The sequence below is a fragment of the Ammodytes marinus genome, assembly GCF_949987685.1.
Source record: "Ammodytes marinus genome assembly, contig: scaffold_61, whole genome shotgun sequence".
NCBI classification, from domain to species: Eukaryota; Metazoa; Chordata; class Actinopteri; order Uranoscopiformes; family Ammodytidae; genus Ammodytes; species Ammodytes marinus.
In genome coordinates, this window is record NW_027648338.1 from 112,978 (window position 1) to 129,923 (window position 16,946).

At 39.8% G+C, this 16,946-nt stretch overlaps 2 protein-coding genes across 2 annotated transcripts; one reads left to right on the plus strand and one right to left on the minus strand.

Moving 5' to 3' along the window:
- Positions 1–4,384: 4,384 nt before the first annotated feature.
- LOC307270694 (uncharacterized protein) lies at positions 4,385–6,144 on the minus strand. The gene is made up of 4 exons (XM_080054580.1): positions 6,009–6,144; positions 5,827–5,888; positions 5,583–5,734; positions 4,385–5,488 (listed from the first exon to the last, which is right to left on the minus strand). Exons 3-4 carry the CDS (start codon positions 5,712–5,714, stop codon positions 4,856–4,858), a joined length of 765 nt encoding a protein of 254 aa, XP_079910706.1. The 5' UTR covers positions 5,715–5,734; positions 5,827–5,888; positions 6,009–6,144; the 3' UTR covers positions 4,385–4,855.
- Positions 6,115–7,104, plus strand: LOC307270693 (uncharacterized protein; the record flags this gene model as incomplete). The annotated part of the gene is made up of 2 exons (XM_080054579.1): positions 6,115–6,508; positions 6,539–7,104. 2 exons carry the CDS (start codon positions 6,115–6,117, stop codon positions 7,102–7,104), a joined length of 960 nt encoding a protein of 319 aa, XP_079910705.1.
- Positions 7,105–16,946: the final 9,842 nt, after the last annotated feature.

Sequence of the window (16,946 nt, forward strand, 5' to 3'; positions counted from 1 at the left end):
CCAATAGGTGATGCTTATTTCGATTCTCAAGGCATCTCTCAGCATGTCTGGCGGTATTTGATGAAACAACAATCTTTAAACTGAAGTTAATTATGTGCCACTCCCAGTTCTCTTTTCTGAACAAACCTGATTCAAATACACAACACACCCAACAGTGACAGTTTGATTGTGTAAATCTCCGTTCCCTTAATTTAAGCTCCTTACTTTAAAAATACTCTGACACACTTTCTCTTTACTACCAAAGTTGCAAAACATCACACACTTCTTCAAAGTTTCTTTTTATTGTGGTAATAGTAATGTTTTTCACAGAAATTATTCAAACTATAAAATATACATTAACTATTAATAAAACTCTTTATACTGTTTCAGGGATGTGCAGCCACTTTGAGCTGCATTTGTTAAGCTTCGCTTCCACTGAGCAGTGCGGTTTGGGTAGGAAAAACACTACACTACAATAAGTTCAGCGCCAACATTTTTCGCTAAACACAAGACTGAAATGATTATTTCAACCAATCAATAGACTGCGGTGCATAGCTCCACCCGTTCGGCACCGTTTCAGACAGCTTGGCACCAGAACAAAGGAGTACCGAAAATAGGAGCGGTCCAGCTCGCTTATTTGGGACCCTTCCCAACTATGGAAACGCAAATAAAAGCGGCCTGAACCGTTGCGAACCAAGCTGCAATGCTAGGTGGAAATGAGGCATAAGGGATCATGTAAAGCAGGGGTTTTCAAAGTGTGAGAGAGTGAGCCCCCCCTCAGAGAACAAATTTCAGCGGAGCCCCCCCCCAAAAAAAAATCACTGTGTGTTTTGAAAGATCTTATCATTATTCTACACATTTTAAACATATGTTTGAAACATTCGAAACATCTTTGTGCATTTTTAAACACATTTCTTTAAACATTTTAACATCTTTATCGAAGTATGTTTTTGTTTAGCTTTTTTAAAATACATTTGAACATCTTTATCCAGTGGTTTAATCCTGCTTCCTTAAAGCATGGATAGTAGTGACTGAGTGTGCAATGGAGTGAGAGAGATAGGCAGAAAGACTTGCCCAAATTATTGACTATTGTTAAATGTCATTCACCCACCCACTGGGTCTGATGAAATAGAAGCTATTGAAGAAAGACACATGGATTTTCCCTAAAAATATTAATTTAAAATAAAATATTATTCCAAGGCCAACCTCTGGGTTGGGCTTGGAGCTCTTTTTCTTTAACGAGACATATTTCTCTGTAATATAGTGAATGCATTTAAATGCAGTGAGAGGAACGAAGCAGAAGAACTCTTGTCCAGCTATCTTTATTTCCACAGACAAGGCTGAAATAGGCTATAAATTATACACAGTGCATGGGAAACTGAGGGCAGCCCCATTTCTAAATGTTTTAAAATAAACTCAATACACACTGTGCATGGACGTGAATGTGACGTGATCAGTTAACGTCGGATTATCTCCCAGATGATCTGATTTAATTATTAGGCTATTAACTATCTAGACCAAAACATTGTATTCCTTTTTTGTAAGATAACTTACATTTGCTTAATATGATGTTAATATCAAAAACATTAAAAAAAAAAAAAATCGTTTTATTTATTTATTTATTTTTTTCACCTATTCATCCGCGCCCCCCTGCCACATCGATCCGCGCATCGGTTACTATGATACTCTCTGGCCAAACTTACTGACGTTGTCTTGTCTGTAGCCTGTGAGGCCTTAACCATGACTTAATTTAACAGTACTGTGTGATAATTCAATTTAAGGCTCTTCTTCCTTTTACAATATACTGTTATGCTATATATCTTTTACGTCGCAATGCCATGATATGGTACCCTATGCTATGTTATCAAATGAAACCTAAACCTAATACATTTTACATGCATTTAGAAACTATTAAAAGTAAAACAACTGCATTTTGATTCATATCTGCTGACAGAAATAACAAAAAACCTTTTGATAGAGACTTAATAAAGCGACTAGTTTGAAATCAATCATTTAGATTCCTTGATCTGCATGTTTCAAAAACAGCACCAACAGCATTCAACAATGGTGAGTGAGTTCACAGTTCGGGAGAAAGACTGAGCAATAAAGTCAGTGTGATTATATTGTTTGGCTTAATATCACAATGATCATTAAATGGACAAGGTGCTTAAAGTAGGCTGTGTCCTTCTGTTGGCCTGGATACTGGACATCCCGCACAGGAACATATTCAGTCCGACAGTTCTCTTTAAAGTGTCCGATCAGTGCAAAGTTGAGTTTAATACATTGTTCATCTTAAGCTGGTTAACGTAAAAGAAAATCATGAATCCTGCATTAAGGATGATGGTAGTTCAAAGGGAAATCAGCACAGCTGGCTTGACAGCAGCAAGGACAACAGTCCAAGGCACGACGCCGTGACGAGACTGATCTTGTGGCTAACTCCACCAGAAGCTGTAAATAAGGGAAACAAAGGAATCAAAACATTAGTTTAACAAACAGCATCGTTGTGCTGCAACTTTTGAAATATTTGATTCAGTAGCACTTACTTTCACCATTGATGAGGATGGAGCTGCCTTCAATGTCAAAGCCGGTGACGCTTGAAGATGCAGTGATCAAAACATTTGCAATCTGAGTTCTAGAAGGAATAGATGTAACCTCAAATTCAGCGTTCCCATCTGTGACAATTGATCCATTTCTGCAGAAGGAGAAACAAAAAGATTTAAAGTATCAGATTTAGCCCAATATTTTCAAAATGTGACACGATAAGCCTTAAAATATTACCTGAATTGCACCACTCTAAAGGACCTAAATGAAGTGAATGCTGTACGGAAGAAAGCTCGAAGCTGCAAAAACATAAAGCATGTCTTATTTCACCATAGAAATTTTTGTGTGAGTGCTTGAAATCTCGGATCAAATAATCAAGTAGGTTTACCATCAGATTGTTTTCTAAGGGTAAGACTCACCTGTGTTTCTATCATTGAAGCTCGATTTCTAAAAGCTGTGGATGATGGATTCAGCAAGTCTGCTGTAAATGTGTCTTGAACAGATCTGAAGGACACCCTTTGTGTTATGGTTGCTACAGTTGTTGTAGGTATAATTGGAACTGCTGTTGTTGGCCCGGCAGCAGTTGATGCTCCGGCAGCAGTTGTTGCTCCCACAGCAGTTGGTGGCAATACTGTTGATGCCACATCAGCTGTTGTTGGTACAATTGGAACTGGAACAACAGTTGTTGCTCCGGCAGCCGTTGTTGCTCCAGCAGGATTTGTTGCTCCGGCAGATGTTGATGGTCCGGCAGCAGTTGATGCTCCAGCAGAGGTTGATGGTCCACCAGATGTTGATGCTCCAGCAGATGTTGATGCTCCAGCAGATGTTGATGCTCCAGCAGATGTTGATGCTCCGGCAGATGTTGATGCTCCAGCAGATGTTGATGGTCCGGCAGCAGTTGATGCTCCGGCAGATGTTGATGCTCCAGCAGATGTTAATGCTCCAGCAGAGGTTGATGGTCCACCAGATGTTGATGCTCCAGCAGATGTTGATGCTCCAGCAGATGTTGATGCTCCGGCAGATGTTGATGCTCCAGCAGATGTTGATGGTCCGGCAACAGTTGATGCTCCAGCAGATGTTGATGGTCCGGCAGCAGTTGATGCTCCGGCAGATGTTGATGCTCCGGCAGATGTTGATGCTCCAGCAGAGGTTGATGGTCCACCAGATGTTGATGCTCCAGCAGATGTTGATGCTCCAGCAGATGTTGATGCTCCAGCAGAGGTTGATGGTCCACCAGATGTTGATGGTCCACCAGATGTTGATGCTCCAGCAGATGTTGATGCTCCAGCAGATGTTGATGCTCCAGCACTAGTTGATGCTCCAGCAGATGTTGATGCTCCAGCAGATGTTGATGCTCCAGCACTAGTTGATGCTCCAGCAGATGTTGATGCTCCGGCAGATGTTGATGGTCCGGCAGCAGTTGATGCTCCGGCAGAGGTTGATGCTCCGGCAGATGTTGATGCTCCAGCAGATGTTGATGCTCCAGCACTAGTTGATGCTCCAGCAGATGTTGATGCTCCAGCAGATGTTGATGCTCCAGCACTAGTTGATGCTCCAGCAGATGTTGATGCTCCAGCACTAGTTGATGCTCCAGCAGATGTTGATGCTCCAGCAGATGTTGATGCTCCGGCAGATGTTGATGGTCCGGCAGCAGTTGATGCTCCGGCAGAGGTTGATGCTCCGGCAGATGTTGATGCTCCAGCAGATGTTGATGCTCCAGCAGATGTTGATGCTCCAGCACTAGTTGATGCTCCAGCAGATGTTGATGCTCCAGCAGATGTTGATGCTCCAGCACTAGTTGATGCTCCAGCAGATGTTGATGCTCCAGCACTAGTTGATGCTCCAGCAGATGTTGATGCTCCAGCAGATGTTGATGCTCCAGCAGATGTTGATGCTCCAGCACTAGTTGATGCTCCAGCAGATGTTGATGCTCCAGCACTAGTTGATGCTCCAGCAGATGTTGATGCTCCAGCAGATGTTGATGCTCCGGCAGATGTTGATGGTCCGGCAGCAGTTGATGCTCCGGCAGAGGTTGATGCTCCGGCAGATGTTGATGCTCCAGCAGATGTTGATGGTCCAGCACTAGTTGATGCTCCAGCAGATGTTGATGCTCCAGCAGATGTTGATGCTCCAGCAGATGTTGATGGTCCGGCAACACTTGATGGTCCGGCAGATGTTGATGGTCCAGCACTAGTTGATGCTCCGGCAGATGTTGATGCTCCAGCAGATGTTGATGATCCAGCAGTTGTTGATGGTCCGGCAGCAGTTGATGGTCCAGCAGATGTTGATTGTCCAGCACTAGTTGATGCTCCAGCACTTGATAGTCCTGCAGATGTTAATGCTCCAGCAGATGTTGATGGTCCAGCAGATGTTGATGCTCCGGCAGCTGTTGATGCTCCGGCAGATGTTGATGGTCCGGCAGAGGTTGATGGTCCACCAGATGTTGATAATCCGGCAGATGTTGATGGCCCAGCACTAGTTGATGCTCCAGCAGATGTTGATGGTCCGGCAGATGTTGATGGTCCAGCAGATGTTGATGGTCCAGCACTAGTTGATGCTCCAGCAGATGTTGATGGTCCAGCACTAGTTGATGCTCCAGCAGATGTTGATGCTCCGGCAGCTGTTGATGCTCCGGCAGATGTTGATGCTCCGGCAGAGGTTGATGGTCCGGCAGAGGTTGATGGTCCACCAGATGTTGATGATCCGGCAGATGTTGATGGTCCAGCACTAGTTGATGCTCCGGCAGCGGTTGATGGTCCAGCAGATGTTGATGGTCCAGCACTAGTTGATGCTCCGGCAGCGGTTGATGCTCCAGCAGATGTTGATGGTCCGGCAGATGTTGATGGTCCAGCACTAGTTGATGCTCCGGCAGATGTTGATGGTCTGGCAGCAGTTGATGCTCCAGCAGATGTTGATGCTCCAGCAGTTGTTGATGGTCCGACAGCAGTTGTTGCTCCGGCAGCAGAAGCTGTAAATGAGTGAAAAAAGGAAACAAAACATTGGTTTAACAAACAGCATCTATGTGCTTTTGAAAACTTTGATTAAGTAGCACTGATGCTTACTTTTATTATTGATGAGGATAGAGCTGCCTTCAATGTCAAAGCCGGTGACGTTTGAAGATGCGACGAACAAAACATTTGCAATCTGAGTTCCAGAAGGAGTGGCTGTAGTTGTATCAAATTCAGCATTAGCATCTGTGAAAATTGATCCTCTTCTGCAGAAGGAGAAATAAAGAGATTTATTAGACGGGTGTCAAATTTAGCCCAATATTATCAAACTGTGACACGAAAAGTCTTAAAATATTACCTGAATCGCAGCACTCTCAAGGACCTAAATGAAGTGAATGCTGTACGGAAGAAAGCTCCAAGCTGCAAAAACATAAAGCATGTCTTATTTCACCATAGAAATGTTTGTGTGAGTGCTTGAAATCTCGGATCAAATAATCAAGTAGGTTTACCATCAGATTGTTTTCTAAGGGTAAGACTCACCTGTGTTTCTATCATTGAAGCTCGATTTCTAAAAGCTGTGGATGATGGATTCAGCAAGTCTGCTGTAAATGTGTCTTGAACAGATCTGAAGGACACCCTTTGTGTTATGGTTGCTACAGTTGTTGTAGGTATAATTGGAACTGCTGTTGTTGGCCCGGCAGCAGTTGATGCTCCGGCAGCAGTTGTTGCTCCCACAGCAGTTGGTGGCAATACTGTTGATGCCACATCAGCTGTTGTTGTTTGTTCTGCTGTTGATGCCTCATCATCGATTGTAGTTGCAACAGGTATTGTAGTTTGTTCTGCTGTTGATGCCTCATCAGCTGTTGTTGTTGTAACAGGGATTGTAGTTTGTTCTGATGTTGATGCCTCATCAGGGATTGTAGTTGTAACAGCGATTGTAGTTAGTAATGCGGTTGATTCCTCATCAGGGATTATAGTTGTAACAGGTATTGTAGTTTGTTCAGCTGTTGATGCCTCATCAGCGATTGTAGTTGTAACAGGTATTGTAGTTTGTTCTGCTGTTGTAACAGGTATTGTAGTTTGTTCTGCTGTTGATGCCTCATCAGCTGTTGTTGTTGTAACAGGGATTGTAGCTTGTTCTGCGGTTGAGGCCTCATCAGCGATTGTAGTTGTAACAGGGATTGTAGTTTGTTCTGCTGTTGATGCCTCATCAGCGATTGTAGTTGTAACAGGGATTGTAGTTTGTTCTGCTGTTGAGGCCTCATCAGCTGTTGTTGTAACAGGGATTGTAGTTTGTTCTGCTGTTGAGGCCTCATCAGCTGTTGTTGTAACAGGGATTGTAGTTTGTTCTGCTGTTGATGCCTCATCAGGGATTGTAGTTGTAACAGGGATTGTAGTTTGTTCTGCTGTTGATGCCTCATCAGGGATTGTAGTTTGTTCTACTGTTGATGCCTCATCAGCGATTGTAGTTGTAACAGAGATTGTAGTTAGTAATGCTGTTGATTCCTCATCAGCTGTTGTTGTTGTAACAGCTGTTGTTTGTTCTGCGGTTGATGCCACAACAGCTGCTGTTGTTGATGCCGCTGTGATTGTGGTTTCTTCACTGGTTACTGGTGCAGTAGTGTTTGTTGTTTGAGCAGTAGTTGTTGCAGCAGCAGCTGTTGTTGTTATATCAGGATATGTTGTTGCCACAGTGGTTGTAATTGCAGAAAAAGTGTTATAAATTTATGGGATTTTAAAACTGATCAATAATTCACTTTTTATGCCACAGCTTAAATATACTATACTATAATTGCAGACATATTTTAGAAAAATGTATGTAATACGTGAAGTTCTACACTTTTAAGTCGCTGTTTATCACTCAGCTTACCTGTTAAAATCAGGAAAAGTGATAATATCCGTCGGACACTAATCCTTTCTCCTCTTTGTTCTGTAAAATCAAACATTACAGATAATTACTGACAGAAGGAGCCTATCAAACAATTCTGCACATCAGCTACTAGCAACTACAAACTCTTTCTCATTTCTTCTGTAATGTCAATGTTGGAAACCCTTTGAATACACAAATAGAAAATAGTTCGAACAAGAACATTTGTCTGCATTTTTTCCTTGTTTTGTTTACTTCCTTAAATGTGTACATTAAATGAGACAGGTGATATAAAAAAAAATGTAATGCTTGTGAGTACACAGTATCCAATCTCTTAATGACTGAATAAATTAGGACTACTTTTCATTTTTATAACTCAAGCTACACAAACCAATCAAAGGCTAACAGTATGTACACCCAAACAAAATCCCTACCGGAATTTTGGGAAACTAATCTAGGATTCAATATATTGTGTACCATCTGTTTGTATGTGTTTTACAGAATATAGTGATGATTATCACATTAAAGTAGAGGAACATTATGAAAATGGAGATTTCCTATGGACTTATGCAACATCTCTTTTCATAAGAATCTCTACAACTTTTGGACGATCATCAGCAAATTTAAAAACCCAAATCATTGAGGTGAACGACTGTTACATATGGGAAAAGGCCCATTTCCCCTCACAAGACCTCATTTCAGTCTCCTACAGTCAATACAATAAATGAAAATGGAGAAGACTGTCATAAGTTGCCAAAATGTTGTGCTTAAAGGTGGAGTCAGCGATTCTGGAGAATGGGCAGGGAGTGGATCTTGAGGAGCTATTTACTGATTTTGACAAAAAGTGATTTTGACAACAGACTTTCTCCAGATCGCTGACTCCACCTTTAAACTAAAACCCTGCCTGATAAATGTTACCTGTTTTTTTTTGTTTTTTTAAAGATCTTTTTTTGGCATTTTTATGCTTTATTGATAGTGTAGAGACAGAGTTGAAATGGGGCAGAGAGGGGAGCGACATGCAGAGAACGACCGCTCTGCTGACCGAGGCCCATGGGGGGGACGCCCTACCAACTGAGCTAAGGGCGCCCCTTAAATGTTACCTGTTTCACACCTCACTAGTGTTGTTTTTGGCGGCCTGTTTTAAGTTTAGTTTTAGTCCAGTCTTTGTGTCAAACTGTCATTTTAGTTTTTATTAGTCTTAGTCACGTTTAAACTCTTTTTAGTCTAGTCAAGTTTCAGTTGACTAAAAGTCTTGAGCTTTTTAGTCTTCTCTTAGTCAGAATTATCTGGGACTATTTTCGTCTAGTCTTAGTCAACAAAAACTGATGACATTTAAGTCTAGTCTTAGTCAATGACATTTGTATTTTAGTTTTTTTAGTAATGCAATTATATTTAACCCAGTTAATATAGTACAAGTACCACTACCTAGTATAGTACAGCCAAAACCAAAATGTTCTTTAAGTCCCCCATTTCACAAGTCAAACAAGGTTATCTTATCTTATTATATTATTTTTACCTTATAGACTCAAGAATACATGCAATTCCAGACACGGAAGACTAGTGTTGTTTTTGGCGGCCTGTTTTAATTTTAGTTTTAGTCTAGTCTTTTCGTCAAACTTTAATTTTAGTTTTTATTAGTCTTAGTCACGTTTAAACTCTTTAAGTCTAGTCAAGTTTCTGTCGACTAAATGTCTTGAGCATTTTTCTCTTCTCTTAGTCAATATTATCTGTGACTATTTTCGTCTAGTCTCGTCACTGTCACGTGAAAAAGGTTAGTTGACGACGATATTTAGTCATACATTTTGTTGACAAAAACAACACTACACCTCACTAACAAATATTTTTGGTTCTTATATTCATCTTGAGTTTTTAGTGTGTTCCAATAGGTTTGAGCTGATGGAATATACACGTTAAAATGCACTACGTTAACACAAAAGAGTAATTGTATGGAAGTAAATGAATGTCATCGGATTTTGAAAATAAAAAGCCATTGAATTTTAAGCACTGAATATTTATGCATGGAAATAACGTATTTGATTTTTTTGCAGCATTGAAATAATGTATCTGAATTTTTTGCCGCATTGAAATAATGTATCTGAATTGTTTGCCTTTGAATTTAACTCATTACATTTTGAACAACACATTTTCACCTTTATTTTACAATGTTCTCAAATTAAAAATCAAATATTCAACGTTAAAAAATTCAACGTGCCAAATTCAACTACAAAATCCCATGTATGAAATTCAGAGTAAAACTTTGGGGACCCAAGAAAGAGCAATCGATCATAGATGCTAGATCACGTTCAAACAAAGAGAGCCAGTGGGAATATTAGCTTGTTGACTTGGATACCCCTGACTGATGCAGGAAGGCAAATCAGGTTTTAGCCATGTCAAACGGCAACGCAAGTAACGATGGTGCTTGGGTGAGTACAAAAATGTTTCTATATAGGGAAGAATATAATGGCTAGCATATATATAGAAACATGTTTGAAATTCAGATACATTCTTTCAATGCTGCAAAAAATTCAGATGCGTTATTTCAATGCATAAATATTCAGTGCTTAAAATTCAATGGCTTTTTATTTTCAAAATCCGATGACACTCATTTACTTCCATATACTTGCCAAGGAAGGGCCACTGACTAAGGCAACTGCTCTTTAACAGCACAAGCATCAACCAGGCTCAATTGTCTTTGAGCAGGGCACTAAAACTCTATTAGTGCAAGGTTGGTACAAGTTAACCCTAAACTGACACTGTAATGATGTATGAATAACAGAGATCCTCACAAGAATAGAAACTGAATCACATTCTTAGTTAGAATTAAATATTGTGATGAGTGTGTTCCTTAAGAAAGGCGTTTTTACCATGCTAAGATAAGATATAATGGAAACTGGAAAAATGTACTCACTCACTCACAAACATACACACACACACACACACACACACACACACACACACACACACACACACACACACACACACACACACACACACACACACACACACACACACACACACACACACACGCACACACACTCATTTATATGGCTATTGTTAATGTACATACACAAACACACACACACACACACACACACACACACACACACACACACACACACACACACACACACTGTATACATGTAGAAAAGTGTATATATACACCTAAAAATGTACTTACCCATTTTCGAAAAAAAAATCCCTCGTCAACCTGCTTTTTTAAAAACAATTTCAGTGTTTTTTAATTCAGATTAGTTGACGTCGATGTAAACTCTCCTCTTTATGTGACAGTCTACATCTGTTATCGCCTATATATGTGAAGGGTAATGACGTGATTCAAACATGATGCATTTATCAGAAATGTTGTAACACCACAGGAATCCAAACCCCAGGTTACTGGATACAGGTTGTCAGCTGACAATTAATCATTTTTCTTGGCTTAGTACAACGGCATACTCCCTTTTCTTGTTCTGTGAAACAAGCTTGTGCATTACACCTTTGTTAAACTTGTCATTTCCGCCAGTGTGAAAGTTACTGAATATGAAGAGGTACTTTTGCTCCATATGGTAATGGAGCAGGAAGAAATGCAGGAAAAGATGAAGTAATTACTCAAACTAATTGAATAAATATTTCACATGATCAGAGTTACTGGAGAAGATATGTGATGGATTATACAAATCTGTTCAATCAAGTATCTGTTTAACTGTCTCTGAATAAAGGCAAATCCATGAGATCAATATGATACAGTATTAAGTCAGCAAAATGTAATGATTATCTAATAGTATTGTTAACAATTACAGTTAACGATTGCATCTTATTTTTGTAGCAAATACTGTAAACTGGTTTCTGTTGTTCACAAAATAATTTTACACCCTTTAAAACCTTTTTTATACCACAACATTTTTCAGAAATGTTTGCCAATTTATATAAAATTAAATTAAAAACTTAAATATTGACAAGTATTCAGACTATTATCTCTAGTTTCAGATGCTTCAGATTTTTATGTTTCCACACCTTGATTGGAGTACACCTGAGGTTACCTCATTTGATTGGATATGAATTTGAAAAGCATCTATATGAGGTCTCACAACTGACAATGTACATAGGATCAAAAGGCAATTCATGACATTGTAGGAACTGCATGCCTTCTGGGAAAGGCTACACAATGTAGCTACATTGAATGTCTGCAACAGTAAAGTTGCCTCCATAATTTTCAACATCTGGTGTCAGACCCCACCCTACCGGTCCCTGGCACCAATCTCCCAAGGAAGCGGTGGACAACATTGAATAGATTCAGGACTGGACATGGCCCCTTCACAAATGGGGCAGCAGCCCAACCCCACAGTGTGCTTGTGGAGAGCTGCAAACAATGCATCACATCATTGAAGCATGCCCTCTACAAAAACTGAAAGGAGGACTTGTCACCCTTCATACAGCAGAGCAAGAGGCAACTGCTTGGCTAAAGGACTTTGCATTCGCTAAATAAAAAATAATTTTCAAATGAAAAGGGTACTACATAAAAAGAGATTGGAAACTTTTAGTGATCATAGGGAAAACCCATTGTTACGGAGTGAAGGCTCCCCCTGTAGATGGATATGGGTATATTTTGACATGCAGTTTTTTCTTCCTTGATTAACAGAACAATATAACCAGGGATGTGACAGGCTATTAAATAGATTTAATTCCAACAAACTGAAAAAGCATTAACGCGAAATAAGGGACTGTAGAATGCCGCTACACTGTTAATGACCAATCACAAAAAAGTATTCATCAGTGCTGTGTAATAATTTAATTTAAGGCTCTTGTTCCTTTACAATATACTGTGCTAATCTGCATGTTTTCAAAACCAGCATCAACTGCATTCAACAGTGGTGAATTATATCACAGTTCAGGAAAAAGACTGAACAATGAAGCATTACTAAGTGTTCAATAGTAATTTTCTTCTATAGGCTAGGTCTTGGGGCTAACATGACTAAATAAGTGGTAACGTCATCAACTTAATGAGACAATTGCATTTAATGAGTTAATATTTATGATTAATGTATATTCATTGTTCTTACTATGATAAGTCTTTTTCAACACTTTCTATGTGAGACAAGGCATCTCTCAGACTGTCTGGTGTTATTTGAATAAACAACAATCTGTGCCACTCCCAGTTCTCTCTTCTGAACAAACCTGATTCAAATACACAACACACCCAAAAGTGACAGTTTGATTGTGTAAATATAGCTGTTCCCTTGAAGGTCACATATTATGCTGAATGCACTTTTTAAATGTGTTCCAACATATCCATGGGTCCACGGTGTGCCTAGAGACTGCCAAAATATTAAAAAAGATAACAATCTCTCCTTTTCTCACTCTCCACCTTTCTGAAACCCCCACCCCTCCCCCCCAATATACTCCGTTCAGAATTCTCGCGGTTTATGACGTCATAAACTGCACAGCCACATCCCCATATTTTCTTTATATGTCCATGCTTGCCCCCCACATTAGTAACCAGAAACTTCCACCGTGCAGTAGTCTATGATAACCCCCCCCCTCCCCCCATTTCTTATTGGTCCACGGCCCCGAGATCCTCTGGAAAATTTTCTGAGCGAAAATTCCCCGCTTTCCCCGCTAAGCGACAAGATACCCATAGTACAGCCTGAATGTTACATACACCAACACAGAATTCTTTTGCTCATACTCCACTAATTTATCTTAACCACAGCAGTCTATTAATGCCTCGCTTTTAACCCTTGGGTATCCTTAACTTTTACTACGCCTTGGTTACCTTATAGGCCTTTCACACCAAAATGAACCAAGAGTCAGTTCCAGGCTGGTGTTGGGGTCAGTTCAAAACTGGTTACAGCCTTATCCCAGTTATGAACCGGTTGGTTTCACATCGACCGGAGACAGCCATGGAGCCGGCAAGAGAGCAACGTCATGACGTCACTGTAAACGTGTGTGTACGTCACCCGACGCCGCTGCTCTTGTGGCTAACGCTAAAGCTACCGCTAGCTTTAAGCACAACAACAGCGGCGAATACGTCTTATTTTTACACTTGTTGGCTCTCGCTTTGCTTTCTTAAGCAAACAGGACCCATACAGCGTATTCTCGCCGGTCAATTTGATCGCTACGTTCGGTAATTATGTTATGTTTACGTCTCGTAGTAGCGGTGTTTTTAAATATGGCGGGCATGAGGTTTGAGTTGCTCTGGTTGGTCAGGATAATCCCTCCCCCAACCGTTCGCGCAAGCAGTTCTTATCAAACCCTGCTCAATCCTGGGGTATGAGTTCCCCCGGTTTTTACGGCCCGGAGCAGGCTCTCTGGCGGTGTGAAACCAAAACACTGGCTCTAACTCCGAACAAGCCCAGAACTAGCTCCGATTTTGCGGCGGTGTGAAAGGCCTATTAGAGGACAAAAACGTCCTCTCCCTATAAACTGCCATAAAAACATTATACATTAATATTTTTTTCTACTTTTTTTTTTACAAACCTTTTATCTCACTTGACCTCTTCATATATATATCAAATATTCATTCATTTGTAATTGCTTTTAACCCTTTACATGCAAGTTTATGTGACGACGTGAGCCATTTTTATTTAAAAAAAACACAATAATTGAAAAATTTCTCATATAATAGATGCAAAGTGGATTTTTTTGAGTGGGATAATTAGACTCTAGGATATGTTAATGATTTGCAATAAAACTGCTTTTGATATATGTTTAGTATTTGTGCAGTCACAGATGCAAATAAATACTCCCTCTCATGACCTTAGAGGACAAAAACGTCCTCTCCCTATAAACTGCCATAAAAACATTATACATTAATATTTTTTTCTACTTTTTTTTATTAAAACCTTTTATCCCACTTGACCTCTTCACATACATATCAAATATTCATTCATTTGTAATTGCTTTTAACCCTTTACATGCAAGCTTATGTGATGACGTGAGCCATTTTTATTTAAAAAAAACACAATAATTGAAAAATTTCTCATATAATAGATGCAAAGTGGATTTTTTTGAGTGGGATAATTAGACTCTAGGATATGTTAATGATTTGCAATAAAACTGCTTTTGATACATGTTTAGTATTTGTGCAGTCACAGATGCAAATAAATACTCCCTCTCATGACCTCCCTATAAACTGCCCTAAACACATTATACAGTAATATTTTTTTCTACTTTTTTTTTAAAACCTTTTATCCCACTTGACCTCTTTACATACATATCAAATATTAATTCATTGTTAGTTGCTTTTGACCTTTTAATTCCAGTTTCTTTGATGATGTCAACAAAGTAACAAAGTAAACCTGCAGCCACCTGAAAACCCACAAATTGCACATTACAGCTGCACACATATGCATACGCACAAAGACACACACACATACACACACAGTAATTTCACAACACACACACAGACACAACCCTAAGGTATCCATATGGATCCACACTTTCCATTAATTTCTCATATTTCTTATGTTTAGGCCTGCAACTCTAAAAAATTACAAAAAAGTACAAAAATGGTTTTAGGGAGCATATTTGATCCTCAAAAAAAACTGGAGAAAATAAATGATTGAGCTAGATAGGGCTAAAAAAGCAATTTTGGTGTCTTAAGTGTTGGATTATTGCCTAATATCATCACATTTACATGTGTTTGTCATCATGGCTATGGTTTGAAAAAATAAAGTTTAAATTGGGCCATTTTTTCCATACACGTTTGAGTTTGTAAAGTTTGGCTGTGTGTACACAAACACACACACTATATTTTCTCAATACACACATATGCACCACACACTAGCATCCCTTCCATCACACTCACACCATTTAGGTTGAATTTTTTTTTTCTATTGCACTGTGGGGGCAGGACCGACAACCTGGAAAATTGCTTGTAATTCAACCCTATGCCAAATATAGGGAAATGGCTCAAAATTTTGATGGTGTTGAAAATGATCAATTTTGATGCTTTGTGTCTAGGATGAAAGCATAAAATCATTGAAAAAAATATTTTATGCTATAATGACAGCAGGATCAAATTGGTGAAAAAAGGCCATTTTGAATGGGAGTCAATAGGGGACAAAAACGTCCTTAGGGAGCTGAGAGGAACAAAAAAGTGTACAGCCTTTATAATAGATGGTACAAAGTTGCTGAGTAGAAATAAACAAAATATTAAAAAAAAAAAAATCCCTGGCCAAAAATATTTCAGCTAACATAAGCACAGCCAAAGTTATACACAAAAAAGAGCGTAAAAAAAGTGCGAAAGGACAAAAACGTCCCCAAGAGCACCAAAGGGTTAATAACACAACGGATAGGAAGCTACTTGTGCTTTTTTTTAAACGGTGAAACTAAAATAATTGTTTTTATTGGTATTTTTGCCTGTCTGGTGTATAGCTATTAGCTTTGGGACAAGCAACCAGCTTTTGCTCATAACACGCTGTTTATATTCCCCACAGCAGTCTGAAAAAGCCTCGTTTTTAGCAAGACAAAGCATAGGAAGGTAATAGAGTCGAAGTCTAGCTTTGAAGCTAATTTTTTCACTGATTTTCGTGATATTTTTAGCCGTTAGCTTCCGAGCTAGCTTCGGGAAAAGCATTGATATTTTGCCCATAACAAGCTCTTTATATTCTCCACAGCAGTCTGAAAATGCCTCGTTTTTAGCCAGACAAAGCATAGGAAGGAAATGGAGTTTAAGTTTAACTTTGAAGCTCATTTTCTCACTGATTTTCGTGATATTTTTAGCCGTTAGCTTCCGTGCTAACATTCAGTACAGGCACTGTGGACAGGCTACTACTACAGGCTATGGACCCTGTCACTACACGATCTGAGGAGCCTGCACGATATGAGGACGGCATGCGCAGAACGGCCGCCATCTTGGAAAGCCCGCAGTCGCCTAGGCAACGCACGTCAGCGTCCTCACCCCCACCCCCTCCTAAAGTTCCCCGTGAGCACAAACACACACACACAAAGTCCGTGGGTTAGCCGCCCCGTAACTGAATTTAATTCCAACACGTAATCTGTAGCATGATTATCTGTTCTATCTTCATAACAAACTAAAGGTCATGAAAATCGGTTCAGAATTGAGCGAGTTACAGTCTGTTTTTAGTGCAGTCTGTGGCTCTCCAAAACACTTAGAGCTAAGCGGGCTGTCAATGATGGCGGCCATTTTGCGCACACGCACCTCATATCGTGCAGGCTCCTCAGATCGTGTAGTGACAGACCCGTCGCTTCCAGAGAGGGGCGGGGGCAGCTCAAAGATTGTATATTTACGAGGGGAGCTGCAGCTCGGTTTAAAAAATAGGCCATCGTGAGATTAGCTGAACATCAGGGTATAGAGGCATACTACAATAAATGATCTGAACGTTTTTTTCAGCAAACAACTAAAGAAAAACGTATTAGGGACCTCTAAGACCATATAATATTGACAGAAAAGTGTATAATATGTGAGCTTTAATATTTCTCCTGACTTTAAAAATACTCTGACCCTGTGACATAAAGGGCATGTCACTAGATGCAGGCAGCATTTAACTGGCTAAAGACTTTATACACTTACCGGCCACTTTATTAGGTACACTGGTTCAATATCTTGTTAACATATAACTAATCAGGCAATCACACGGCATAAACTCAAT